The sequence below is a fragment of the Alligator mississippiensis genome, chromosome 5, assembly GCF_030867095.1.
Source record: "Alligator mississippiensis isolate rAllMis1 chromosome 5, rAllMis1, whole genome shotgun sequence".
Classification (NCBI taxonomy): Eukaryota; Metazoa; Chordata; order Crocodylia; family Alligatoridae; genus Alligator; species Alligator mississippiensis.
The window spans coordinates 205,461,635-205,488,807 of record NC_081828.1 but is presented as its reverse complement, the minus strand read 5'-3'; the positions used below and the strand labels follow the sequence as shown (position 1 = coordinate 205,488,807).

At 42.0% G+C, this 27,173-nt stretch overlaps 1 protein-coding gene across 6 annotated transcripts in view; it reads left to right on the top strand.

The window, feature by feature from the left end:
• Positions 1–27,173, top strand: part of DPP6 (dipeptidyl peptidase like 6) — a 737,431-nt gene that overhangs the window by 240,009 nt on the left and 470,249 nt on the right. Inside the window, exon 1 of one of the 6 annotated variants that reach the window (XM_019498939.2) lies at positions 15,306–15,407. The exons of the other annotated variants lie outside the window; for them this stretch is intronic. Coding sequence (XP_019354484.1) covers positions 15,357–15,407 — 51 coding nt within the window. The 5' untranslated portion in view covers positions 15,306–15,356. Of the gene's footprint in view, positions 1–15,305; positions 15,408–27,173 lie in introns of those variants that run through there. 6 annotated transcript variants of the gene reach the window in all.

The window sequence follows — 27,173 nt, the reverse complement described above, 5'->3', positions numbered from 1 at the left end:
GTTTGGCATATTCTCCATTTTACAGGTGAGACCACAGAAGCACAAGTTGCTCAATGGCAGACAGGAAGGCTGGCAACCATGGGCATTAAGCAGATATGGAAATCAGTCCTTTTCTATGTAGGCTTCTAAATAGAGCTGTAGGAGCCTCCCCGTAGAGGCCTGAAGCTTGAAATGGTTTGCCTTTTATTTTTTTTCTCAAGGGGTAGCCCTGTGAAATCCTAAGTAACACTTTTCACATAGAGGGAAAAAAAAGAATACATTCCTTTTAACAAAACTATCTCGGTTGGGCATCACAGCCAATGCCTGCCTAAACTGTTGAAAAAGTTAACATGGGAATTGCCAGATCAAAATGTCATAGCCTAATGCTCCATCTGGTCCAGCGTTCTGCTTCCAACAGTGACTCACACCAGATGTTTCAAGGGTGTAATAAAGTATTAAGCAATTAGAGAGGTGCCGGAAGTGCCCTAACCAACCACTCAAGTACTAACTCACTCACTGGGCAGCTGCTGTAAAATCTAGTAACGAGAGGAATCTGCCAGCACTCCTGCTTTTCTAGTCTATGGTGCAAAGAAGTATGTATGGATTACATACATCATTATACATGTACAGCAGCCCTCCAGACTTTACACACACGTTTGCTTGCATGAATGCACATATACAGCTCTCAGCATAAGGAAGTCACAATGACAGCCATGGGCAATAGATTCCATGAGACGTAAAGACATGCTGGGGAGAATCCTGCTCACAAGGCTAATATTTTTAAAATAATAGGGGAACTTAAAGGCTTTAAGAGTTAGAATAGCTAATGCCTGCAGATAAATTTCAATACACCGCTTTCCTTCTTCCCCACTGAGGACCTGGGCACTAATTATATCTGGTAGGATCTAGATGGTTTTGGAAATGGTATAATGAGTATTTATTTCTGAATAACGAATTGAGAACGATCCACCTCAGTAATGAAGAAAAGTTGCTAATGTTGGAAGGACGAGACATAAGATGGTTAATATCACATAGCACTGCTGAAATTAGCATTAATTGGCCCCACGTTTGGAAACTAGCCAAAAAACCCATGGAGACTCGTATTGACTAGGCCAATAGTTCACCCGCAGAGTTTGTCCTGTAAACCTAGGTACAAGCACAACGAGGGAGAGAATAAGTGACGCTGCTCTCTGTGAATAAAGATGTCCAACCTCCTCCAAGTGTGGCACCATTAAAAATCACTACAATTGCCCTTTTCAGTAAATCTCTCTAATGCTGTGTATTTTAGAAGTGAGCATTCAGTTAACTAAAACACAGAGTTATTTTCCTGGGAGAGGGGAGGGAGGGAGGAACAAGCTGTTTGCTGTGTATTTTCTTCAGATGCATTTTGTTGATGCTTTATTTCATAAAGCTGAGCTCCTGTGGTAAGACGCTAATTTATTTCTAGGTGGTTTAAAAATTACTCACAGCTTAAGCAGCTCGGATGTAAATAATACCTCGGCTTGAAGCCCATTAACATCCCTAACAATATCCCCCCCGCCCCCCCCGCCTACAAAGAACATACAAACAAAACCCGAAAACTGCAAGGCGTCAGGTGCACAATGTTCTACCCCCAACCAAAGCCAGACAAAAAGCTATATATATAAAAACCCACTAGACAAAAACCTTTGTAAACAGTAGAGAAAGAGTCTAGGAAAGACCTGAGACTTCCTATGGGGAGGCACAGAAACGGTTTTCCTAAGAAAAAAATGTTGCTGCGTGTGAGGCCTAGAAGTAATGTATGTATGGAAAAAATCTCTATAAGTAGGTATGGGTCCACTTGAAAAACTTTCTTGCACCGGGTTAATTTGGACTATTGAATATTGAGGTTAGGGACCTACCCAAGTCGAGGGGGCAGGCAGCTGATTTCATGGGCAGATTGCAGGGGCCAGCCACCATTTTCATAGGTTTATTATAGCAGGGACCCTTCTGGCCAAGGGGTCCCAGGGGCCCTGACCCTCACTGCTGATTTGTCAAGAGGCCTGTCTATCATGTGGCATCACCCCTCACCGCTGATTGGTGGAGAGGGGCAAGACCCTACAACAGGCAGCCCTCTTAGCCAGTCAGCAGCAAGGGGTCGGGGTGGTAGCCATTTTAGCTGCTCTCCTTTATGCCAGCAGCCCCCCGACCCCCTTTTGCCTCTTGGCAGACTGCGCAGCCAGGCCTCAGTGGCCACGAGGGTTGCTGGCTTCCAGTAGGGAGCCAGCATTTTATTTTTAGTAGGCTTTTTTCTTTTGTGGATTTTTTGGATGTTGCTCAATTTCACAGACAATGCCTATTTTTATGATTTCCAGAAAATCTATGAAATCACAAATTGAATAGGTTCCTAATTACGGCTAGGGATCTAGCGAAGTCGCAGTGAGTAAAAGAGACTCTTTATGGGCTGCTCGCAGTGCACTGAGCCAATTTTGCAGCTTTTTCACAGTAAGCCTGCCCCTCGCTACTATTTGCTTGAGGGGCCCTGGGGGCCCCACCCCTTGCTGCTGATTTCCCAAGAGGGCTGTTCTTCATGCCACTGACTGGCTGAGAGGGCTGCCCACCATGCAGTCCTGCCCCTCACCCCTGATTGGCAGTGAGGGGTTGGGGTACATGACAGGCAGCCCTCTCAGCCAATCAGTAGTGGTTGGGGTGTGTGGCTGCCATGTTGGCTGCTCCTCTTTATGCTGGCAGCTCCCCACACCTCACTAAGCTGCAAGGGTAGGCCGCAACAGCCATGAGGATCACTAGCTGTCACTTAGGAGCCATACTTTATTCTTAGTAATTTGGGGGGGGGGTGCGGATTTTGTGGACTTTTCTCGATTTCAGGGAGAATTCCCGATTTTGCGATGTCTGCAAAATCCACGAAATCATGAATTAAATAGGCCTCTAATTATGGCATAGAGATCTTGTGTAACTGCTGTGGCTGAGTTGGTTCCAGTTGGTCCTCACATTGGCCAATTACCAGGGAAGTCTCTGTTTTTTGAATGACTAATCTGAGACACCGAGAAAGGGCCTCATAATCAGAGGGCAAATTACTTCCTTTCTGTGGTGACTGTTACTGTAGCGTTCATCATCTGTGCTAGCTTTATCCTCACAACATCCTGCAGGATATGACAGAGCTATTGATCCCAGCGGGAGCAAGGCACTGAAATATCACTGCGTATCTTAGTTTCTCTGTGCATCAGTATCGGATACGTGAAACGAGGTATCTGGCTCCCTGACAGATTCTTCTGTGCAACACAGCATCTGGCCCAGCATGTAAAGAACTCAAACTCTGTTTCACCTGATAGAATCAGCACACACTTATATCACTAAATCTAACATTTCGGGAAGGATTGTACTCTTGTTGGACATTTGGGTTCTACAGTTCTTCCATTTGAAAAGCATGCTATTGTATACAGTCGGCTGTGCTAGTTAGTATTGCGTGCCACAGCCACCCATTTAAAAATGCTTTGCCCCATACACAACTTTGTATCTTATGTAGAAATTTATATTTCTGTTCATCTTTCATCACCATTTTATAATACGCTGCACTAGAGGAGATCCCATGAAGCAGCTGTTTTCAGTTTCTCCCCTGTTAATTATTCAAATTACCTCTGGTATTTAGAGGGTATGAGAGGAGAATTTTCTATTTAACATGGAATGTAGATGTATTAAATAGTAGAGTATAGTCTAGTGATAGTACCCAGAGAGAGATTATGGTGCTCATACTTCTGATTTGTGTTCACTGTTCTGGAAGACTATCTTCCAGACAGCAAGGCCATATGTCCCAGTGAATACTTGAAGATCTGAAGTAAATAGTCATCATTTTGGTATAGTCAGTCATTTAGGTATAGTTGATTCTGCCTTGGGGCAGAGAGATGGACTAGATGACCTCTCAAGGTTCCTCCTCATTTTATTTTTTCTATGTTCAGAAAGAAAACTTATCTTGTAGTTGAATTTCCCTGTAGTGAAGTGGACACTTGGCAAATAATGTGTGCATAACATGTGGAGGGATAACTTAGGTCATCAGCAGGGATCCTGGTTTTCTCTGTTTAAAAATTGCAAATTCTCTGATTAAAAAAAACAAAACCAAATTCTCTAATTTTAAAACCCCCAAACCACATTTTTCCATGATTGAAATGAAACACCACCATATATACATAGGTATCAGTTTATTGATATATTTACAATTTTAAAGCAGTTTGGAAGCCTACCAGTGCCTCAATTATTATAATAAAATAAATTATAAATACCTATATATTTTGGTGTTCGATTTTGGTTTTTTTTAGCATGGAAAATCGGAGCTCCCCCTGGCCTCTTTGCTCACCAGGACATTGATCCAGCTGCAGCTGTCCCCCCTGCTGCTTTGTGGCACTGAGCAGCCCTGATATACCAGTGCCCTGTCCCTGCCCATGCCGTTGCCCCTCACTCCCAAGTCACAGCCCCCTGCCCCCTCCCGCAGCTCTGCTGGTACCCCTCACTCCCAACCCACAGTCTCCCACCTTCCCAGGCCATGCTGGTGCCCCTCATTGCCAACCTGCAGCACCCTGGCCCTACTAGTGTCCCTCACTCCTGACCCACAGTCCCCTCCCCCACAGTGTCCCTCACTCCCAACCTGCATCCCCCTGCCCTACTCAGCCCTGCCAGAGGGGCCCCCAGCTGCCCCCATACTGCCCAAAGGGCCCCCACACATTTTCTTTTAGTGGAGGGGCGGGCACCTCCCCACTGCCCTAACACAGCCCCAGCACCCGGACACCTTCCTGCAGTGCCGGCAAGTACCCACACCCCCAACAAACACACTCATCCTCTCCACATACCCCTGCCACACACGCACATGCATACACACACATAGTCCCAAAGGACTGGCCCTCCAAGCCCTGGCCCTTCAACCCCACCCCCCATCGACTTACCTGCATACACCTACTGGAGCTGCTTTACCACCCTGTCTGGCTGCATGTTGGTGCCCCCTGCCTCCAATTGCCCTCCCCCACTGCCCCCAGCCCCAAGCAGCTCCTTGCAGGCCAGAAGGTTGCCAGCCTGCAAAGGGAATACTGCTATTTCCTGCAGTCTTCTCCTTTAAAAAGGAAAATCTGCATTTTTTCTCCTCTAAAAGAGAAAATCTGTGATCCTTCAGATGAGAGAAAATTGTGTTTTTCTGCAGCAAACAGAAAATCTGGATCCCTGGCCATCACATCTAGTTCCCTGCTATGGCAGGGACCTACCTTCACAGAATCCCTTTTATAGACTTATCAAATGCCATTGTAAAACTAGATAGGTACCCTTCCCTTCCCCACATTTTTTTTGGAAAGCTTTTCCAGAATTTCTGTCCTAATGCTTGAATCTCCTCCTAATTTCCTGCCTCAATTTATTTATGACCTATTTATACCTACTTTTTCTTGCGCCATCATTCTCCATTAGTTTCAATGACTCTTCTCTCTTTGAGGTGTTCATCCCTTTTGATTATAATTATAGATAATATTTGATATAATTATAGATAATATCTCCTTTTCAGCCTTTGTTTTTTTTCATGCCAAATAAACCAAGTTCTGTAGTCTTCTGATCATCCTTGTAGTTTTTCTCCTGTTCCAGTTTGAGTTCCTTTTTTCTGAACAACGATGACCAATGCTGACCAAAGTATTCTAGATGAGGGCTCACAGGAGTATGGCAATTGTACTTCTTTATTTCTACTGGAAATACCTTGTGTGATACATCTCAGAGTTATATTGCCTTTTTTTGAAAGCTGAATCACTGGCAGCTCAGAATCATTCTGTGATTGGCTAACCTACTCATTTCCAGCCAATTAACTCCCCTCTTACCACAGAAATCCTTGTTATGAGCCCCAAGTGCATAACCTTGCACTTCATGCTATTACTTTCATCCCACTTCTAATAAACTTAGGTCTGCTATAATCTTATATCTGCTAAAAGTAGGGGGGGCTAATTATGCTTTCAGTTATACCTAGTCAACCCCAGTGCTCATAGGAGGTGTGACTCAGGGCAGAATTTGACCTTGGTATGAATGCTTTGGGATGATTTTGGCCCGTTGTGTTTAAATGAAGCACTGTACCAATCCATAAAATGTTGAACATCTCGCCTTACTGGAAATGAAGCAGAAAAAGCAGTAAGCGGTTCTTAAAATATTCTTGTCGTGAACTCAGTGCTGTGATCTTTTCATTGAGCCAGTACAATGACATTTGTAACTCAATGTACTGTTTTTGCTGAATATATGTTCCTGGTGTCAAATTTCTAATCTCAGGCTAATGGGATGTGTTTTGAAAAACTGCACAATTCATAGCTTCACAGAGTTTAAGGCCAGAAAAGACCATTCCATAATCAAGTCTGACATACTCTATATCACATGGTCTTAAACTTCATCCAGTTATTACTTATCTCAGTGACTAAAACATAATATGTCTTCAATTGGCACATACCTTCCAGGAAGTCGCACAGTCTTGAGTCAAAGACATTGAGAGAAGGAGAATCCAGTACTTCCCTTGGTTGTTTCTTTGAGCAGCTAGTCATGCTCTTGTGAATATTTTTTGCTCGAATTATTCTGGGTTGAATTTTCTGGCTTTAGCTTTAACCATTCCTTCTTATTATAGTTTTCTCCCCTGGATTATTTTTGTGATCCATTTCTGTCCCCTCTTCAATACTTGACACATTTGAAAACTGTGGACACCAAAACTATATGCTGTATTCCAATATCAGTCTCATCAATACTGTGTATAGAGATAAAATCACCATTCTACTTTCTCACTTCACCTTTTTTTATACATCCAAGGATTGCGTTATCTGGGTGCTCATGGTAAACTGCTTGTCTGCCAGATCCTTTTCATGGTCCCTACTTTCCAGGATACAGTTCCCCATTCCTTAGGCAAGATCTACGCTCTGCAATCCTAAACATAAAGCTTTGCATCTGGCTTTATTAAAGCATAGTTTGTTTTAATGGCCCAGTTTACCAAGGGCTACAGATCATGCTGTATGATTATCTGTCCTCTCCTCATTAGTTATCACTCTGGCATTCTTTGTGTTACTGACCAATTTTAATCAGCAAGAAGTTTATATTTATTTCCAAATCATTGTTGAAAAATGTAAATAGTTCAGGCCTAGTAGCTATCACTGAAAGTCCAATTAGAAATACTGTTATTTGATCCCCACTGACTACTTGTTATTACATTAACTACATGGTTTAATAATGTTGTATAGTGAAATATTGTATAGTGAAATATTTTCATCAGGATGTTGTGCAATACTAAGTTAAAGACCTTGCGTCGTGACAACTTCAGTTACTTTCATCAAGTACACTTGTAATCTCCTCAACGAAGAAAACACTTTTTACAAGATATTTTCTCTTTTTTTAAATATTATATTTAATGTATGTATTATTTATGTTTTAATTGTTGTATCCTTATCATTTAATGCCATTTAATTGAACCCTACGTCAGCTGTTTCCATTATTTTGTCCAGGATGGATACTGTTTGATTTTTTTTAATGCTTTTTTAATATTGACACAACACTAGCACTCTTTCTGGCTTCCATAATTTCTCTTGCATTCCAGTATTTATTAAAAATTAATATTGGAATGCCAGAATGCTCAGCCAGCTGTTTTAGGAATCTTGGGTACAAGTTTATGGTCTTGCTGTTCATCTGTCATGAATGATATTTAAGATCCTCCTTTGTTACTAATGGACTGGGAAGTACTTCATCATTCTCATCTAGTACAATTATGTCATTTGGCATACAGGACCAAAACTTGTATTCAACATTTTTTTATTTTATTCTGCATTGTTATTAATAAATGCACTAACTCCTTTCAAAAATGGGCCTTAAGATTACTAGGGTTTTGTTGCTGTTTTTTCTGTTGTTCCTAATATACATACTTACAAAATGACTTCCATGGATTTTTCTCACTTGTCTTTTCCTTTTCTTATCAACTGTATATACTTCAACAAATTGTTATTCATATTTATTTCTAGTTCCATTTCTCCACTTGTAGATTGTTTTCACATTGATGCCTTCACTTCAATGATAACATGTCAGTATTGCTTATTCTTAGATTTTTATCAGAAGTCTTCCATTTTTGGTGGATTTCTTAAGACCCCAGCTTCTGGAATGAGGAAGCTCTGTGAAAACCTCATTCTTCATCTTTTTTTTTTTTTTAAGCAGATTTCTAACTCTGGTTCCTAAAGAAAGTTCTTGATGAAAGATTGATCTAGGCACAAAAGACACAAAAACCAGGGTAAATAAAAAGAAGCCTACATATATTATGTAGCCAGGGGACACCCGGAGGGTGTGCCCTGTGCTCTGATGTCAGGGGTAGTGGTCAGGCAGGGTGCTGAGGAAGGGGTCAGCTACTACAGCGGCTTCCTCCCCTCTCTATAGAGCTAGGCCGAAACCAAGTACTCAACTATGTGCAATTTATTACAAGAATAAATACATACACTTAATATATAACATGGAATATATACTATATATAATATTCCACATCCACATATAATACCAAATATGGGCCAGATAACTTGCAATAAATACATACACTTAATATAAAACATGGAATATATACTATATATAATATTCCACATTCATATATAATACCAAATATGAACCAGATAACTTATAAACTATACAACACAATTAACACATAGGGATATTAACCTATATAACTCAAGTAAATTAACAATACTATTTCTTTAAACCTTCACAAATAACAATACCAATATACACACTGAGGCATTAAAACACATAAACCATATAAACCCCCTTAAAGAATACCCCTAGCTATATGGCCCTTAACACAATGACAACCTCAAAATAGGGAGTATACTCAGCACCTCCACGAGGGGTTTCCCTGAAGCCCCTCCCCTTTAGGGCCCTGGGACATGGACACGCCCCTCCCACAATGGAGGGTGGAGGCGGCAGACCCTCCTCACCTGTGTCAGCCTCCCCTGTAGAGCCCACTTCCCCAGCAACTCATGCTTCCTCTCTGGAGAAGTCAAGGCTCGTCCTCTGGTGCCCAATCCCACAAGAGCCTCTCCCCAGCAAGGACTTCAGGTCTCCTTGATGGCCCAGCACCCAGGGCTCTCTCTCTTTCATGGGAGCCAAGCTCCCATGAGCTTGGGTGGAGCCACACTGCAGGGCTCCGGTCACTCAGCCTAGAGTCGGGGCTAACTTGAGCAGCTGCAAGCTGCTTCCAAGGTGGTTTCTCTGTGCACCGACCCACATACCATCTAGAGCTGAAGCAGCCCCAAGCTGCTCCCAGGGCCAGCTCCCCATGTGGCTATCCGTGCACCGCTGAAGCTCGGGCAGAGTCCGGAGGATGGCCATCTCTGGAGCTCCTCTCTCCTCGCTGTCCCTCATCATCTCTCTCCACCCTGCCGAGCACGTTCTCCTTTTATACTCTTCAGGAGCTCCACTCCCAACTTCTCCGGACCTGGCTGGTGCAGTTCTGCTTCAGGTCCAACTGCTCCTTGCCCCCTCCCTTCAGAAAAGGGCTTGCTATTGCTTCTTTTTGCTGTCTTCAGATTGGAGGATGAGCTCCACTAATCAAACAGCAGACCCTCGAGTCTGGGATTCTACCCAAGCCCTGAAAAGGGTAAGCTTGCTACAATTATGTATGTTTGAGACCAAACTAACAATTTTGGGATCCCTAGAGAAAGAGAAAATGGAAGACCAAATTTAACAAAACAAAAGATGCAAATTTGGGTTGTAGATGAGTCCATTGACAGCTAAGAAGGCTGATCCTAGAGCCACAGACTCTTGCTGACACCAGAGGTGGTGGTTAAAGGGAGGGGCAAACTGCAGAGTTCTCCATCTTGTTTTCTTTCTGTCCATCTGTGTCATTTTTTTGCCTCCAAGGCAAGATGGTTTCCCTCAAAGTAAGATGTACCTTCTCTCACAAGGTTTCGCTATGTGACCCTGTGCCTGGCTAGTTTTTCACAAGTTGTGATGTCAATGCCTCACTTAATGTTTTCCTTGCAGGCATCCTTGAAGCATTTTCTCTGGCCCCCACGTGTCCTTTGTCCTTGGCTGAGTTGGGAGTACAGCAGTTGTTTTGGTAAATGTACATGAGGCATTTGCACACAATGCCATGCCCACTGCAGCTGATGTTGAATAATCAACAGTGTTAGCATTGGTGAGGACACTGGCATTTGATAGTAGATGCCTGTAGGGAAAGGGAAAGAGTCTGTTAACAACCCAGCCTTTCAATATACAACGAGAAATCCTTTTTTTTAAATGCTTGAAAATAATACTTTTCTATAAACAATTAAACCCAGATCTTCAAAGCTGATGAGAGGTACAGGGGTAATGGTTACTGAGAATGGGCAATGTGTTCTGTATTGCCCAAAATTTACTTATGAGACTTGGCACCTGCCCCAAGGAGCTTGCATTCAAATCAGTTCAGCAGGTTTAATACATACCTGGGTGTAGGCTGAAAGCTTTAGTGATTCTAGGTCAGATTACTGAGTAAGTGGGTTTTAAGATAGGATTTAAAGGTGGTACTACCAAGTGATTGGTGCATGAGACAAAATGGATAAGGAGAAATGGAGAAGGTATAAGGATGTGATAAAAGCAAAGGATTGGGAGTAGCCAGGGGAATTAGTGTGTAGGCAAATGATGAGAGAAGAGAAGTGGGTAGTGAGAAGCATTTGCTCAGCATGGAGAATGACTGTTTTGGAATAAGTTGCAATGTTAGCACTGCTAGATGTGCAAACACCTACACATGATTCACAAGATAAACCCAGAGATTTCAGATAGGAATCTACAGTGTCAAACATATTCTGTCCTGTTGTGGCCTTTCGGTAGTCTCTGCAACAGAAGAGTTGCTGTAGTATTTTTCTGTAGTCAGAATACAAGTGAAAACTAAAAACTGGCATTTTCCAAGAGGTGTCTTGAGTCTAACAAGGGGTGCCTTGAGTGTAAAAAAAGTTAAGAACCAGTGGAGTAGGGAGCCACATTTGTATAGCTGAAGCTAAAGGGCGGATAGGAGAAGGATGAGGGAAAATAGTTTTGCAGAGCGGCATTTATTTCTTTGTAAATTTAGTCGAAAATATTGATCTGTCTTTGTAGACCCCCAGGTTTGGGTTTTTCCTTATTGACTATCTCTTTTCTTCAGCCTTCTGTTCAAGCTGTTGGATTGAAGACAAACACCTCTATAGTGTTGACATCTAATATTGACTGTATAGACCCTGAGTTTGAGGCAAGAGTGAATGAAAAAGAAGGGTTGAGTTTAAATATTGATCATAGGCAATAATTACCAGTTGGGATCTGTTCCTACCTCTTCCAGGTACCTCATCTTAGTCAAGGCACCTAACGGATACCAGTATTTTGATATTTGTGGGTTTCATACATGTGGGGCTAGTGAAACGCACACAAAAAAAAGATTTCTATTTTATTTACCACGGGTCTTTGTTCTCTAATTTATTTATCAGCCAAAGGGTAAGGAAGTCGGTTTTCAGAAAATTAAAATGCCAAAAGCACATGACGCGCTGAAAGCATTTTGTGTGATTCCAAACTGCATATAATTCAGATGTAACCATCGTTTTTCTTGGCTCTAATCATAATGCTCAAACCACAAAGGCGGCCACAACAGAATAGCGTTTACCTTGACCTTGGTCTAGCCATGCAACGCTATTTATAAGCATTGATCAGTGCAAATGAAAGAAATGTACAGAGCGCCTTTCAGGCTGTTTACTCATTATAGTAAGCAAAGTCAGAGTTCAGATCGTTCTTCTGAAGACAAAGAAATATAAGGCAGATTTTTTTTCTGTTTAAAGAGATGGTCCTATACATAATAAATGGATTTCCTCTTTGATACTAACCGGAATCAAGATGAATTGCACATAGCATCCCCCTGGCTGCAGCCAGTAATATAGAGAGCAGGGGGAACACAGGACTAAGACTAGAACAGAATGGGCCAGATTTTGACTTCTTCTAACATCAGAAACAAGGTGCATTGTTTTAGATTTGAAGAACAAAGGTCTAACCTATTCATTTTGATGCAACTCTTACTCAGCAGACATGCTTTTTAATGGCATAGAGCTGGTTTCCATTCAATTCTGTGGGCTGTATTGGAGGCAGTGAAGTTGCTGCTACCATATTTACTTGAATCTAAGACGATTCTGCATGGCCTGGCATGGGCTGCACTTCCACATGCTGTGTGCCAGGAGGAAACAGAGCCTGAGCAGCCTCTGACAGTAAGAGGGGGTGGGAAGAGGCAGACGCTGGGGGGAAGTTGTGGGAGGAGAGGTAGAAACTAGGGAGATGTGGGGGAAGAGGTGGAGACTAGGAGGAGTAAGGCAGGGGCAGAGGCTGTGAGGAGCTGGGGGTGTGGAGTGCAGGTAGCAGAGGGGCAGGAAGGCTTCAGGGGGAAGAAGTGTGCGTGGGGGGGGGCACAGGGCCAGTGGGCTGCTTGATGTCCTCAGCACCTGACCTCCCCAGCCACTGCTTTCCCTGCTGTAGTAGTGGGGCGGGAGGTGAATTCAAGACAACCCTCTGATACTTAGGGTGCCTGTACACAAGTGCGGAGGCTGCTTCACACGCTGGAATTCCAGCACATCAGAGCAGACTCGATAACCTGAGTCTGCCGGAGCGAGGTAATTACCATGCTCCAGCAGCCTCCTGCACCTCTTGTATCATAGATTCACAGATGTTAGGGTCGGAAGGGACCTCATTAGATCATCGAGTCCGACCCCCTGCATAGGCAGGAAAGAGTGATGGGTTTAGATGACCCCAGCTAGATGCCTATCTAACCTCCTCTTGAAGACCCCCAGGGTAGGGGAGAGCACCACCTCCCTTGGGAGCCCGTTCCAGACCTTGGCCACTCGAACTGTGAAGAAGTTCTTCCTAATGTCCAGTCTAAATCTGCTCTGTACTAGCTTGTGGCCATTATTTCTTGTAACCCCCAGGGGCCCCTTGATGAGTAAAGCCTTACCAATTCCCTTCTGTGCCCCCGTGATGAACTTATAGGCAGCCACAAGGTTGCATCTCAACCTTCTCTTGCAGAGGCTGAAGAGGTCCAGGTGCCCTAGTCTCTCCTCATAGGGCCTGGCCTGCAAGCCCTTAACCATACGAATGGCCCTTCTCTGGACCCTCTCCAGGTTATCTCCAGGCATCAGTGTCCCCGGGCTTAAAAATGGCCATGGGAATGATTGAACTAAAGCTTGTCAAATGGCCCCAACCACCATTTTTAAGCCCAGGGACACTGATACATGAGAGGTGGTAGTGCTTTTATTTTTATCAAATTAAGCACCACCCCCCCCCTGCCTCACACCACCACCCCTAGAGCACATGTGAAAGTGCCCTTAGATTCTATACCTGGAAGTTTATACATTGTCCATATACAGAATCTAATTACTGGGGGGGTCGTCTTAAATTCTGGGCCATCTTAGATTCAAAAAATTTATGATACACACTCTAAAATTGCTACTCCTTTGGGGAGTTATACAACTGCTCCTCTTGGCAGTATTAAAATATGTGTTTCCATGTCATCACTTCTAGATTCTTGTATTTTCTAAATCCCTAGACACACTGGAATATAAAACTGTTTTATCTGTCTTTCCTGTAATAAGCAGATTAATAGCATAAAACATTTGTCAACCTGATTGAAAATGTAAGTTTGAAAATTCAAGTGTGGATACTATCTTGACTGAATGGTATTAGAGAATTCCTGAAACTCATTATTAAAGAACGCTGAAGTTACTTATAAAGCTTCTAACGAGATGCAGTAAATTTTGGGGGGAGTGCTGGGGGGAGGTTTCTAACCAGACATTATGAAGCAAGGATCTGGTCCCGCTAAAGTTAATGACAAAACTTTGTTTGACTTTCACAGGAAGTAGAATCAGGCCTTTAACACTAAACATTAGAACAAAATTAAACAGGGTGAAGCAACTGCGCAAAAACAGTCTGTCGCTTCCAAAGCTAATAAAAATCGCTCCTTATGAGGACCAAAGTTAGTAATTGTTTTAGACGTAACATTTTTTCTCTCTCCTGAATTTGTTCTTCAGTGGCTCTTTGTGTATTTACTAAGGATTCACTTATGATAGCAGAATTTGAACTCTGCAACTTTGGATCTTATGACAGATCTATAGATCTTGGCCACTCAAGCAGCAAAGAGCAGTGAGTAGCACTATAAAGCAAATAACCCACTAGGGAGGGATGCGATTTTTTTTGATAGTATGCTTTATAAACTAGATGAGAATTGAACTAGATTGTCAAGTTTTGGCCCTATACTCACTAACAGTGCATCACAAAGCAATGATAGAACATTTTTTTCAGGCAGGAAGTGAAGTTTTCTGTGGCCAGTTACGACTAGAGGGAAAGTTGAAGCTGGTAAAATGTACTAAACAAGGAATAAAGTAGAATTCACATACGACAAGGGAAATAGCCTCTCTGTTCTTAAGAAATGAGTCATGCAAAAAGTTACTGGGCATTACAAGCAAAGACCCCTTTTCGTATCTCATCCTGCATGACCGACTTGTAGAAAGGCACTGTTCCATAATATGGCGCTTTGGATTAATGTTGACACAGGAAAAAATTGTGTCACATACTTAATCATCAAGGCACTTCCTGAAGCATTCAGTGGCTTTTCAGCCTGGCATTATTTATCTTGTGAGATGTTAGTGGATCATACGCTAAAGTGATCATATGGCAGGGGGGGGTTTTGGTGATACAAAAAAAAAAGAGCTGGTAAGAAGATCTGTCTCACACTCGCTATGTGCACCTAAGAACTCTGAACTCTCTTTAAACAAAGTTATTTTCTCATGCCAGAACTGGATGGTGAAATAATGGTAGTTTTATTTTTCCCAAAGCTGAATTTCTAAGGCACTTACCACTTCATTTTCTGTTTGCTGAATTTATGCCAAGGAACATCAGAAAACAAAACAGAAGCAACTGCATGAGAAATTCTCAGCATCATCCATGGCAGATTACTGGAGACGTTTTTGTAATTTCTCTTCATTTCCATATATTTTAAAGCAGCTTTGATTTTGTTTTAAATACAGGATTAAAACAATCCCTGTGTTAAAACTAAGCATGACAGTGTCTTAAAGTGCCACCATTTTCAAGCTCCTGTGTCTTCTTAAGGTTGGATGTCTGACAATAATTTTTTCCCCCCGCCCTAAATCAAGCTTTGGATGGATCAAGTCTGCTCTCTCTATGATCTTGATGGAAAGGTTTTTTGGTTTTTTTTAATGTCACGTTCAGCTATTGGTTACTTTATGCTGAGCTGTGGACTGTGTGGTTATTGGAAGCAGCATTAAAAGCTAAGGAGTGCCTCTGATTTCAAGAATACCTAGTGCTCTACTGTTTTAGGCACCAGGCTGATTGTAGAACACAGTTGCAACCACCCAGGATACATATCTGACCTGCAGACATCAGGGATGAACAAATCAAAACTATCCAGAGTGAAGAGATGTAAAAAATTTTGGAGGGTGAGTGAAAAATATACATTAGCTTACTAAGAAACTGTTATGGTAAAAATTAAATATGAAGCAGAGAATGTGTTTGATGACAAATGACCAGCTGTAAGTGAGCAATCTGATCAATCTTGACAGCGTAGGATTTGATTATATATGCTTGTTGCTTTGCAAATTGATTTAATTTTAACAAATCACTTGCCAGGCACATAAAACATACAGTTTGATCTGACTGGTATAAGAAAAGTTTTACAGAGTTTGAAACAGAAATAGCATTTGTACACAGAAAAACACTTGAAACCAAATTGATTTCTTTCATGTCCTTTCAAATTACATTTACTGGAACCTGTATATAGAAAGGTTTTTTTTTTAAAGAAACTCTTTTCCCCTGAAGCTGTTTTAGAGCTGAGGGAGACTCGTAAGAAAAGTAAAACACAGTGCAAAGTAATTTCTTAGTTTTACCTTCTTGGAGATTAGAAGAGAACTGTCCAAATAAGGAGAGGAAAGCTTCAAAGAGAAGATGTATGATTTCTTACCATTGTTATTGATGTATTTTAGAGATTATAAAGGGAATAAGACCATGTAGATGTATGACACACATTTCAAGCTTACATTGTTATCCAGTGCAGTGGTCAAATGAATGAAATGTTAATGTGATAGCCTATTAATCCTAAAACCTCTTGCATATCTTGTGGGGTACTGATAAAATCACAGAGACGTTTTACAGATCCTTCTTTGGGCAAAAGTAGACTTAATGTGGTGCAACAAGTGAAATGGTTATATTTGTCATGTACATTGAATGATTTTCTCTAGTTTTGATGGAACAAATGCGAGGCAATGTTTCATTGTGAATCCATACTACAAAACAGAGATCACTTCCAGATGGCTTTGAATTAAACCTTCTGTATGTGTTGAGAATATATGAACTGATATCACTTTATGAGACTACTGAAATTAACTTGAGTAGAGTCAAGTCAATTTTATATATTAAATAATATATATAATTTCAAGGATCTGAGACTGCTAATTTGTTTCAAAACTTTAATATATAAAATTAGTCTTGATATGAGACTCCATCAGTGGTGGGAAATGGTTGGCTTTTATGGTAATACTGTCATTTGTAAGCAAGAAAGAGTAGTTAGGGATTTTCTCTGTTTGTAATGATCTATCTTGCAATCAGAGTGATGTTCTTATTCAAAGTTTTGGGTCTTTTTTAATGGGAGTCACTACTTGAGTACAAATAATATTTTAAATATTATACCGTGCTTTATTTGTGCAACACAAATAACCTTTTCTTGGAAGTTAAAGCATATCCACATAAGTAGATATTATATCATATTAACTGGCATGAGATAATTACTGCTGTCAAAGCATGGCACTTATATGGGTTTAGGGAAGCGTGTACTTTTAAGAAGGCAAGATGTCCTTCTTGAATAGAAATATTTTATTCACACAAAACTTTAGAAGTTGTGGTGCTGAACACTCTACCTCTTTGTGTGAGCTGTTTTAGGCTTTTAAGATGCCTTTATTTTGTGCATATTCTTTCTGGATCCCTAAAGTTGTTGTCCTATTTTATCCCTAAGGTATGTAGTAGCATGGTGAGGTTATGTAATTCAAAATTTAATCCTGGAAAAAAAAGTTTCATTTTTATGTGTTACTGTTTTTTTCCAACTGCAGGCAATTCCAACAAGCAATATGTCAAAGCCTCGCAGAGAGTTTTTATGGCTGGAATTAGAATATAATGGGTAGCCGTTTTACTGTACAATATATACAGTTATAATAGTCCATAATCTATTTATGCAGGAGATTATGTATCTATATAATATAGCGCACACTCCATTCCACTTAACTCTGAGTCTTATCTTGTTCACTATTTATGGCCATATCAAGGTCATGATTTTCAGTAGTCTTATCATTAACATACCTAGCAATTGCTCTCCCTAATTCTTTCCACCCCATGGAACATAATAGTAAACGAAAAAGAATTCCAGGTAATTAAATTAAATCCTCAGCATTAAATAGTTTGTGAGGATGAATCAAAGTATAATTCCAGGAGGATTTTGAGGGCCTTCTTCTCAGCTGGTTATAAATTGAAACCAATGGAGCTCTGATGATTTATGCCAGCTAAGGATCCAGCCTATATTGTTAATTATTATCTATTCCTTTTTACAAATGTTTTAATAATAACTGGATTCAGAAGCTCTATATTAATATATGAAACATCAAATAATACAATGCTTCAGTAGTAACAATCAGATTTATGAATTGGGGAAACACAGCTGGGATGTGCTAGAGGGTTTGCCCTCTGGGTGATGGGTGGGGGAGTAAATGTGGATGGGGTGGGGTTTTAAAGTTTTGAGGTGTTGGAGAGTCTGTTATATTCTTGTGGGTTGCTTGTCTTTTATTGTAAGCTCCCCTGAGCCTGTTTGGGTAGGGCAGGTTATAAATCTAAATAATAATAATATAAGCCAGCAAAAGCCAGTGAAACCCTGCTTCTATCCAGTGTTCGGTGCTTACTGAAGTCCACAGGAGACCTCTTCTCTTCAGCTGACTCTCTGGTCCTTGGTTCACATAAATCTCCCAAGACTGGGAGATGTGTACACCAATAGGAAGATTTTCAAAAGTGCTCAGCAGCAAATCCATGCTATTGAGGACATTTGCAGTACCAGGATGCTGATAATTTTAAAAAAAAATATAGCCAGAATTGTGCTGCAAACACTTGCACACAACTGGCCAAATTGAGGATGGAAAAGCAAAGTGTTTCCCAGAGGAAACATTTATCTAGAGTTAACAAGAACTTTATTTTTGCTGAGAATAATTACAAATAAGGCTGAAGACTGAAGTGTTTAACTTATAAACCAAGGTGTCTTGAGGATTGTTTAGTAATATTGTTAATATGAGAGAGAGATTTCTTGAATATTTATATCAAGGTTTGAAAAAGAACAGGGTAAAATGTTATGAGTATTAAGAAAAGAAATTGTCATGGAAACACAGAAAGTTTGATATGAAAGGATATAATGGCTACTTCAAAGCTACTGAGGTCTCTTGCAGAAACCTTTATTTAGAAAATGTTTAAAGCACGTATTTACTCAATACTGCACCCTATTGTGATCAATCAAACCTATAAGTATTTAAGGACTATTTTTAATGGATTTTTGAACCAATAGACCATAACAGCTATAAAAAAAGCTATTATGAGCTGTAGTGCCACATTTTTGAAGGAGATGTGCACAGTGTAAGCATGCATTTCAAAAAGGAACCCTTATAATTGACTTTGAAAAGTATTTATGGTGGTGGGTTGAGGTAATAGCTCTTCTTCAATATTTGCTTCAAGTTACTGTCAAGGTTTCCATCATGAGCCTGTATTACCCCAGGTTTATGTTTTGTTCATAAATGTGCTTTAGGTTGTAAAATGATGTAGCAAGCATCTGTCTTGGAACAATCTCTCCTTTTCCTCACATTTTAGATCGGATTTAAAGGCTGTAATACAGGGGGACTGGCGCATGAGAGAAAATGTATAAGAAAAAATGGTGAAGGCATAGGAATAAGATAAAAATGAAACCTGACCATGATAAACGTCAGTTGAAGTGTTTTTCATTGCAACTTACAGAGAAAATAGCGGCAGCTTGTGTGTCTAAGTATTAAATAAAAACTGAAATGAATGTTTTAATATATGTATTGTATATGATTTATACGTATAAATCTCTCTAGTATACACACATATATATATATGCCAATCTCTCATTCCTTAGAGCAGAAAAAAAAAATTCTTGGAGAAGATAGGGCTGCTGTTGTAGTCTGACTTGCATAACCCTCCTGTTGAAGTGATGTGGTATCCAGTTTTCTGTCTGTTCCTCCTGCTGCTGCCTACTGTTTTTAAGGCTAAAGGAGCTGCTCCTAACTCTCAGCTGAAAAGGAGTCTCCTCTAGCTCAAGCGACCAAGGCCTGCGCCTTCGCTGCTGAGAAAGAGGGCTCTAGGGCAAGCTCCCCATGTGCAGCAGGGTGCGTGCTGGTTTGCAGCACAAATTAAGTAGCAGGTAGCATGCAGCTGTAAATGCTGCAGAGAAGCCTGTTGCTTCCAGCTGGTTAGGAGGTCCTCCACAGTGGCAGGAGTCCTGCAGGGACTGTTGTTCTCCACTATAGATACTTGTCCACAATGCAAACGGTGCATAGTTCACCTATGGACAGACCATGTTTATAGGAGGAAGTTTGTTGCATAGACCATTTACTCTGCAGTTCCTCTTCCTCCTGTCCTGGGGGGTTAATAAGGTGCTAATGGGTAATCTAATTAAATCTCTTTTCCTTAATGGGGAGGGTTATTTTTCTTTTCTCCATTGTGCTGCCCAAGAAAATAAGAGTAAGCTGGGGCTGGAGGTCTATACCCCTTCGCTTCAGTGACAAAGAGGAGGGAGCTCAGGATAGTCCTGGGAGAGCTCCTCTCTCCCTTAGCTGCAGAGACCAGCACCTGTGCAGGCTGCCTCACAGGTTTCTCTGGGGCTGAAATTGCAGCTGCCTCCCTAGTGTCCATGCTCAGGGGCAGCAGTATGGAGACAGGCAAGAGGTAGCAAGTAGGGGGAGGGTTTGGGGGGAGAAGGGGCGTGCATGGGCATGAAGAGATGGGGCTAACTTCATTGTTCTCAGGCAGAGAAAGCAGGATAGGAGCAATAGCAAAGGAGCTCTAGGGGCAGGGCTTTCAGGCTTTCGCTTTGGGTGAGTGCAGGGGGAGGATAGTATAAGAGTCCCCTAGCTCCACGACTTACTGAGCCTTGGTCTTCATCTGTGCGGTATAAACTGTGCAGCTCAGGCCAGTGCTTGGGAACCCCCCCCCCCCCCCCCCCCCCCCCCCGGGCAATTGCAAAGCAGCACCACCTGCGTCTGGCTTTCCTGCTAGGAACAACTAGAGACAACTCTGTGTAGAGGCCTCCACCTTGTCTGGGGGAACTATAGGCTCTGAGCAAGGACTCCCAGAAATGGGGCTACACAGGTACCTTTAGTGCTACCAATTTTAAAAATCCTGATCCTATGCTGGGTCTGGGCTGTTCAAGAAACCTGCTCCAGTAATGCCAGGCGCTCAGGGCTGTTCAGAAGAGAGATTGGTAAAGCCAGCAAGTAGGCATTCGTTTTATGTAAATGTTGAATCAGTTGTTTGTTTGTTTTTTTTCCTTTTACATTAAAAACTTCAAATAGTTTAGGAAGACTAACCAGCACCATATTATGCACAAATGCATTTTGCTGTGGAGAATAACTGAGAATCAAACTTCCTTTGACTTAAAAGAATAATGCAGAGTGTTTTTAATGGTGTGTTTTTGCAGGGCGGGGGTTAGTGGGTATATTTTTTTTTTTTGTGCTAATTATCACTAAAGATGCCATTAGGCGCTTCCTCAAAAGAGAGGTGTTACAATCTGTGAAAGATTGTTTTTACATAACCAGCTTATTTTCTACAAGTTGTGAAAATGCTGGGACAAAATAGTCACAAAGCCAGTTTTAGAGACTGCTGTTGTAATATGGATTGCAGACCTCTTATAATGGTATTACTGGGCTGTATTTAATTATTTGCTAACATCTGGTACTTATGGCCAGAATGTGAACCCCTTAATGTATGGGTGTAAGCAATAAGAACTACTTGTGGGAGGAAGTAAGGGGCTCACAATCTGGTCTTCAAGGCTAGGTACAGATAATCAAACAGCCTGAGGTGGGATCAGTCTAAATTATGTGGTTTTCTGTAAGCGGTGTAATCTAGATTGGCAGCAAACAGAACACACATCCCTGCTTTGGTGGAGGGAAGGCAAATCTTAGACTGGGTTCTGCCATTGTTAAATCAGTCTGTGTGTCAAATTTCTATTTTGTCATTGTTATAGTTATGGTCACAGACTGTTTTCTGATTGTTTATACTGGTAAAAGTGTAATATATGTACCTAGCCTAAGTTTGGTAATGTGGTTTATTGTGGAATAGGTTGTTCTGACTTCTGCAGGAGTCGGTGAGTCTTGTAAGGACCAGTGAAGTCAGGGTGGAACAATTTAGATCACTTAATTTTTGTGGTTACTGTTTCAATTTGTCCTTCTACAACTTTAGACTATATCTTACAATTAACTAATGTGTAAACAATAGTGGTCGGGAGTACACCGCTTTGTTAGGGCATCTCCTTTGAGTGATGTCTCCTTTGAATGTTACAAAACTGCCTGGGGGCAATAAGCAAAATAATATATAGCCCTGATTTTGCAGGCACCGAAGAAGGTAAGTAACATACTTGTATCCATAAACTAAGCATGTCTTTAAGTGTTTGCTGCATCACGGGCTAAAACTGTATTATTATTATTATTATTATTATTATTATTATTATTATCTGTTTTGGGGGAAAGGTGCTACTGAATTGATATGGCACTTTTCAGTTAGACAAACAATTATCTAGGATGGTTTAGATGGGGTGATCCTGCCTTGAGCAGGGGGCTGGACTAGGTGACCTCCTGAAGTCCCTTCCGGTTATACTTTTTTATGATTCTAGTAAGAGGCACGCACATAATGTCCACTTCTGTAATTTAAGACTAAGAACAGGAAAAACGCTAAGAATTATCAACAGACGTTCTAATTTTCAAATAAAAAATCTCACTTTCTTTCTTTCACTGCTCTCTTTCCATCTGATTCTTGCTAGAATATGTAGAAAACATGCGCACGTATCTCCGATCTCTCTTGCTGACACAGTGCTAATGGGTGTTTACACCCACTGTTAGCAGTAAAAGCACACTGTATAAAAAACAAAAAAACAAAACCCCAAACCTCTGATGTTTCTATTTCACATCTTGGTTATGAAAGAAGAGACTGCGTTTCCAAGGGGAAACCTTCCCTGAAGTCGGTGGTGATACCCTGCCCCCCCAACTCATTGAATTCAGTAAGGTCAGGACTTGAAATCTGGAGATTTTCTGCCAAATGCACCCAGTTTAAAATGTGTTGTTCCTAAGCCAAGATGTATCGATTGCACAGTCAGGCAGTTCCAAAGGTTTTTATTTTTATTTGGTGGAGATGCAAGATGTTCCTAATTCATTAATGTATTCCCTTAAATGCTATGGGGAATGAATCAACAGCCCTGGAAACTCAAATCGTCTGGAAAAGGAGCAGGGTGACCAAATGGAGCTGGAACATGTTCACTTGGTGCTCTCCAGTCAGTTGACCACCTACAAGCATAGCCTAATCTTCTTGGCCTCTTTACTGAGACAGCCAAAGTAGGATACCTCTCTGTGATACTGGTTTTGTGCTTGGAGTACACTATCCCAAGATGTCTCTTTATCAGTTTCGTGTAGGGTTGTGGCTCATTTTAAATAGGTGTGGTGATTTTTTTTTTTTTGGTTGCTCATAACCAGGTTCATAGTTGAATTAGAGGAGCCATGCTTTTTTGTCCCATTATTACTCTCCCTCCTTTTCTTTGCCTCTGAGAAATGTGAGCGAGGGGGGAAATGGGGGTGGGGAGGGGATATGAAGAACAGTCTCTTCTTTCTCTTCACTTTTTTCTCTCAGTGTATGGCTCAGGAACTTTACAACTGTTTCAAGATGAATGTGGAATTGTAGCTATTCAGTTAATTTAGGTGTAGCTGGTCTTAAATTATGTGCATTTAGCAATGATAATATTTTTTAAATGCCATAGAGACTACCTTAAACTTTCCTTTTAGTTCAGATATGAGAACATTAATTTGCTATGCTCTGATCATCTTGCTGCTAATAATTTTCCTCCTTGTTAGCTGGAGTGGAATATTTCCTATGTCCCAGAAGCACCTGTTTACCATCTCAGTTGTTTTTACTTGGGCAATAACTAGAGCCCTTCCTGAAAGCACAAGCACTGCTAAAATCATTGTATGAGCATTGAAATGCTGCCTGCAGTATAAATAGGAGGGGGAAGGTGGGAAATGGGACTGAAGTACAAGTACAGGATAAGGCAAATGATTTGCTAAAGACCAGAAAGGAGAAACCAGCAAGAACCTAAGTCTCTTGACTCAAACCCAAGACTCTGCCCCTTGGCTCATGCTGCTTCTCCGTTAAGCCAAGTCTATTGGTTATACATGGGAGGCTGTGGGCTGGGGCCCACACAGAAACTGCTATCCCTCTCTTCTTAGAAGGGCTATTAAGTGTGCAACAACTGAATACTTGGGGCAACTAAAATGAAAACCGGGATGGGATTGTGGGTCAACAGCTTATAATGATGTCTTCGAGGGGAGCACACTGGCCACAAGTCCAAGAAGCCAGTTGATGCTGCCCAGTGTTACTCTGTCCACAGACATAAATGGATGAGGAAATGGAAGATGGCCTCAGTCACTGGAGGTCCCCTGGTCAGAGCCTCCTTCTTGGTCTGGTGTATAGCCAGGGCTTAGAAAGGGCTCAGTTAAGCCAGGAAGTGAGGCTTCAGTCATAATTGAATTGTAGCGTAACTCCTGGAGAGCCAGGTAAATCAGATCTGCAGCCTGGGTTCTGTATAGCTTGGTGAAGTTGAGCTTCTGAGTAGAGAGGTGAGGAAAGCCGCAGCCCGTACGCCACACTTACAAGTGCTAGGCTTAGGGGTTTGAAGTGAATGGGAAGGCACAAATTGATTGCTGTATCAAAATGCTATTTTTACACATCTAGCCTGTGCTTCCTCCATCTTCAGCTGCAAAAATGGTGCATATGGAGTGGGGGAGGCAAAAACTTCTCTGCATACCACCTGGAACCCTCTCTGGCCTGGACAGCCTGGCTACTGGATGATGCTTGAGCTTTAAGGCTAGGGACAGATATTACACATAGACCATTAAGTGACCAGAAACTGGCTTAAACATGTAACAGAACAGAAGTTCAGTGCATGTAAACCAGTTTGAAAATGGCTGAAGCTGGTTTGAAATGAACCCGGTTGAAGGTAGTATCAGACTTAAATGATTTGGGTCAAACCAGTTTATGCAGTGTCTGTCCCAAACCCCTTCCTGGTTTAAGTTAAATCAGAATCCTCCAGCATCCCAGATGCTTTGCTGGGCAGGACTCTGCTGTCTGTTCCAGCCCAGCAGGGCTGGCCCCTCCCCCTGCTCCCCCACTGCAGCTCTTGCAGAGATGGCAGGCACAGCAGTGTGCCTGGCTTCCTCATGCTCCCCGCCCACCCTCACCACTCCCTGCTCAAGCAGGGATTCTCCCGTCCCCTCTGCCTTATGCAGACACCTCTCAGCATTAGCTAGCAGACCATATACTGGCTACAGTCTGTGCTGTGGGAGATGGGACAAAGGTAGACAGGACAATATCCACCTGGGGCTCTTTGGAGGTAATCAGCAGGTAGCTAGTAGTGCTGTACAAAGCTTCGGGTGCTGATTCGATTCAGAGAAGATTTGGCCTGATTCAGGAGCCAAATCTGTGAATTGGAATTGAATCAGGAGACCAATAAAAAGGTCCGAATTGATTCAGAGATTAGGGCAGTTCCCACTTGCTGCCGAAGGGAGGTGGCCCTGGACTCTGTGCTGTTAAGTAGGGGGAGGGGGAGCTGTAGGGTGGGACCATGGGGACACCCCTGCCAGGCCCCATCCCCTGCTTGCTTCCCCAACCCCCCTGACCACCACTTGCTCTCCCAGCCCCCCTCTGCCATGGCTGCCCTGCCTGACCCCAGCTTCTGGTTCTTTTTATTTATTTATTTTTAAAAGTCCCCACTCACCAGCTGCTGCAATGGCCATCAGGGCCTCTGGGGGCTCATGACAGAGCCCCCCATGCAGCATGGGACAGTGGGTAGCAACAGAGATTGCCCCCCCCCAACCTGGCAGCAGCTGGTTAGTGCTGGGCTCTTTTTTTTTTTTTAAAGAGCCAGGAGGCTGGGGCCAACTGGGGCAGCCATTGACAGGTTGGGAGAGTGGACAAGGGATGGGGGCTGTTCAATTTGGAGATTTGGCTGATTCAGCAGATTCAGCCTAATCAATTTGGGACAGTGATTCAAATCACCTAATTGAATCGCTGTCCCCCAAGCCAGCTGAATCAAAAATTAATACTAGCCACTTTGCATAGGCCTGTAGCTAGTAATGTCTCTCTGTTCCTTCCTTGGAAATAGTTGTTTAAGAAGAACTTAAACTAATGAGTGATCCTTTTGTTTTGTTGATGGGGTGCTGAATACTAACAACTCCCTGTGTAACTCCCTGCTGTGTAACTCAGTGGTCTCTTATTAACTCCCTGCTGGCTCCCTCCTCCTCAGCAGGGAGACCCTTCACTAATCGGAGTGTCCTGCCTGGGCCTGGTGATCCCTTCCACAGTGCTGACCTGAGAGGGGGGGTAAGAGAGGGCTGCTCTAGTGCCCCCGGGCTTGTTGCCTGAGCCACTGTAGGCATGTGCCTGCATTTCTGAAATGAAAAGGGAATGGCTATCCACCTCCAAATCAGTTCAAGCTTTGTAGGTTAGACTAACCTGCAAAGATTGAATCAGTTCAGACTCGGGCTTTTTAAATGTCTGTCCCTAGCCTAAATGTGTAACTATGTCTGATTCCAGGTGAGTGAATGGGGCAGGGTTGCTGCCTGTAGCCCTTTCTCTTCCTTCTGCTGCACACCCAAATAATTGGCCTTTAATTTAACCTAGTGTGTTAGCTCATTCTTTGTGCAGTAATTGGCAGTACTGTGAGCAGATGCTGTTCCAAAGCACACGGATCCCCAGTCACACACACACTGTCACACTCACACCCTTCTACTTCTGCCTTTTAGCTCAGCTCAGTAGTTCCTTCCCCTCCTGTGTGTCAGAAGAGACATTTAGCATTGCCAAGATCTTTGGGAATTTTTCTGGTGCCAGCTATCTGCTGTGCTATTAGTGGCCTGTAGGCCTCCTAAAGGGGTCGTAGCATGTAACCACTTTATTTCTGTAGCTGTTTTCTTGTAAACTCCACCCCCCCCTCCCCCCGGTGTAACGGCCATGGGCCTAGTACCTTTAACTGTATATTTCACATTGCACTGTTAATTTCTGCATACTTAGTTTGACCACACCTTAACCCTTCATCCATAATACAGATAACCAATATTATTCTAATCTAAAAGATACATTTGAATTAAGTATCTTTTTCCTGGTAAACATGAGGTCTCATGTTGGTGTCTCATGTGTTAATCATATGTACACATAGGTCTCTTATGTAACTCAATTAATTTGCATGTCTCCTCTTGACAGAGGACAATTGTAGATTGCCCAAGGCCTCATGTACCTTTAATACTAGAAGTAATTTACATCAGCAAAGAATTGTGAATGCTTGCTCTAAATAGTCACCTGTAGAGCACTTCGGTTTCATCTTGCACATACTCTGTTAAATTAAATACTGAATCTGTAGCTTTGACAGGTTACTCTTGCACAAATTTAACCGACTTTAACTGTCCTAGACATTCATGCAAGTGAACCCTCCCCTGGAAGAAGACTTTAGACCTGCAGCAGTTAGGGCCATGAGCTTCTCCTGACTTGTTTCCTCATGTGGTAATGATGTCCCCTTGTACACTGAGTGACAGCAGAGGAGGATGCTAAGGTAAAAGTATGCTTGAAACATGCTGCCAGATATTTGCTTGGTAAACAGCTGCAGCTTCCCAAGAGGTTACAAAGTTCTAGTAACAAAAATGATATATTATACAGATCCAGCATGAACAAGTTTCTCTCAGGATGTAGAGATTCACATAGCATGTAATTTTGGCAAGTATATTTACAACTCCTATGGCTTAGATAGAAATAAACAGAACTGCAACTCCTTCAGCTCGAAGAGGTCATTTCCTTACTACTATCATTTGATCTTGTGAACTCAATGCTGTTTGCTTTAAAACTATGAGATTTTTGAC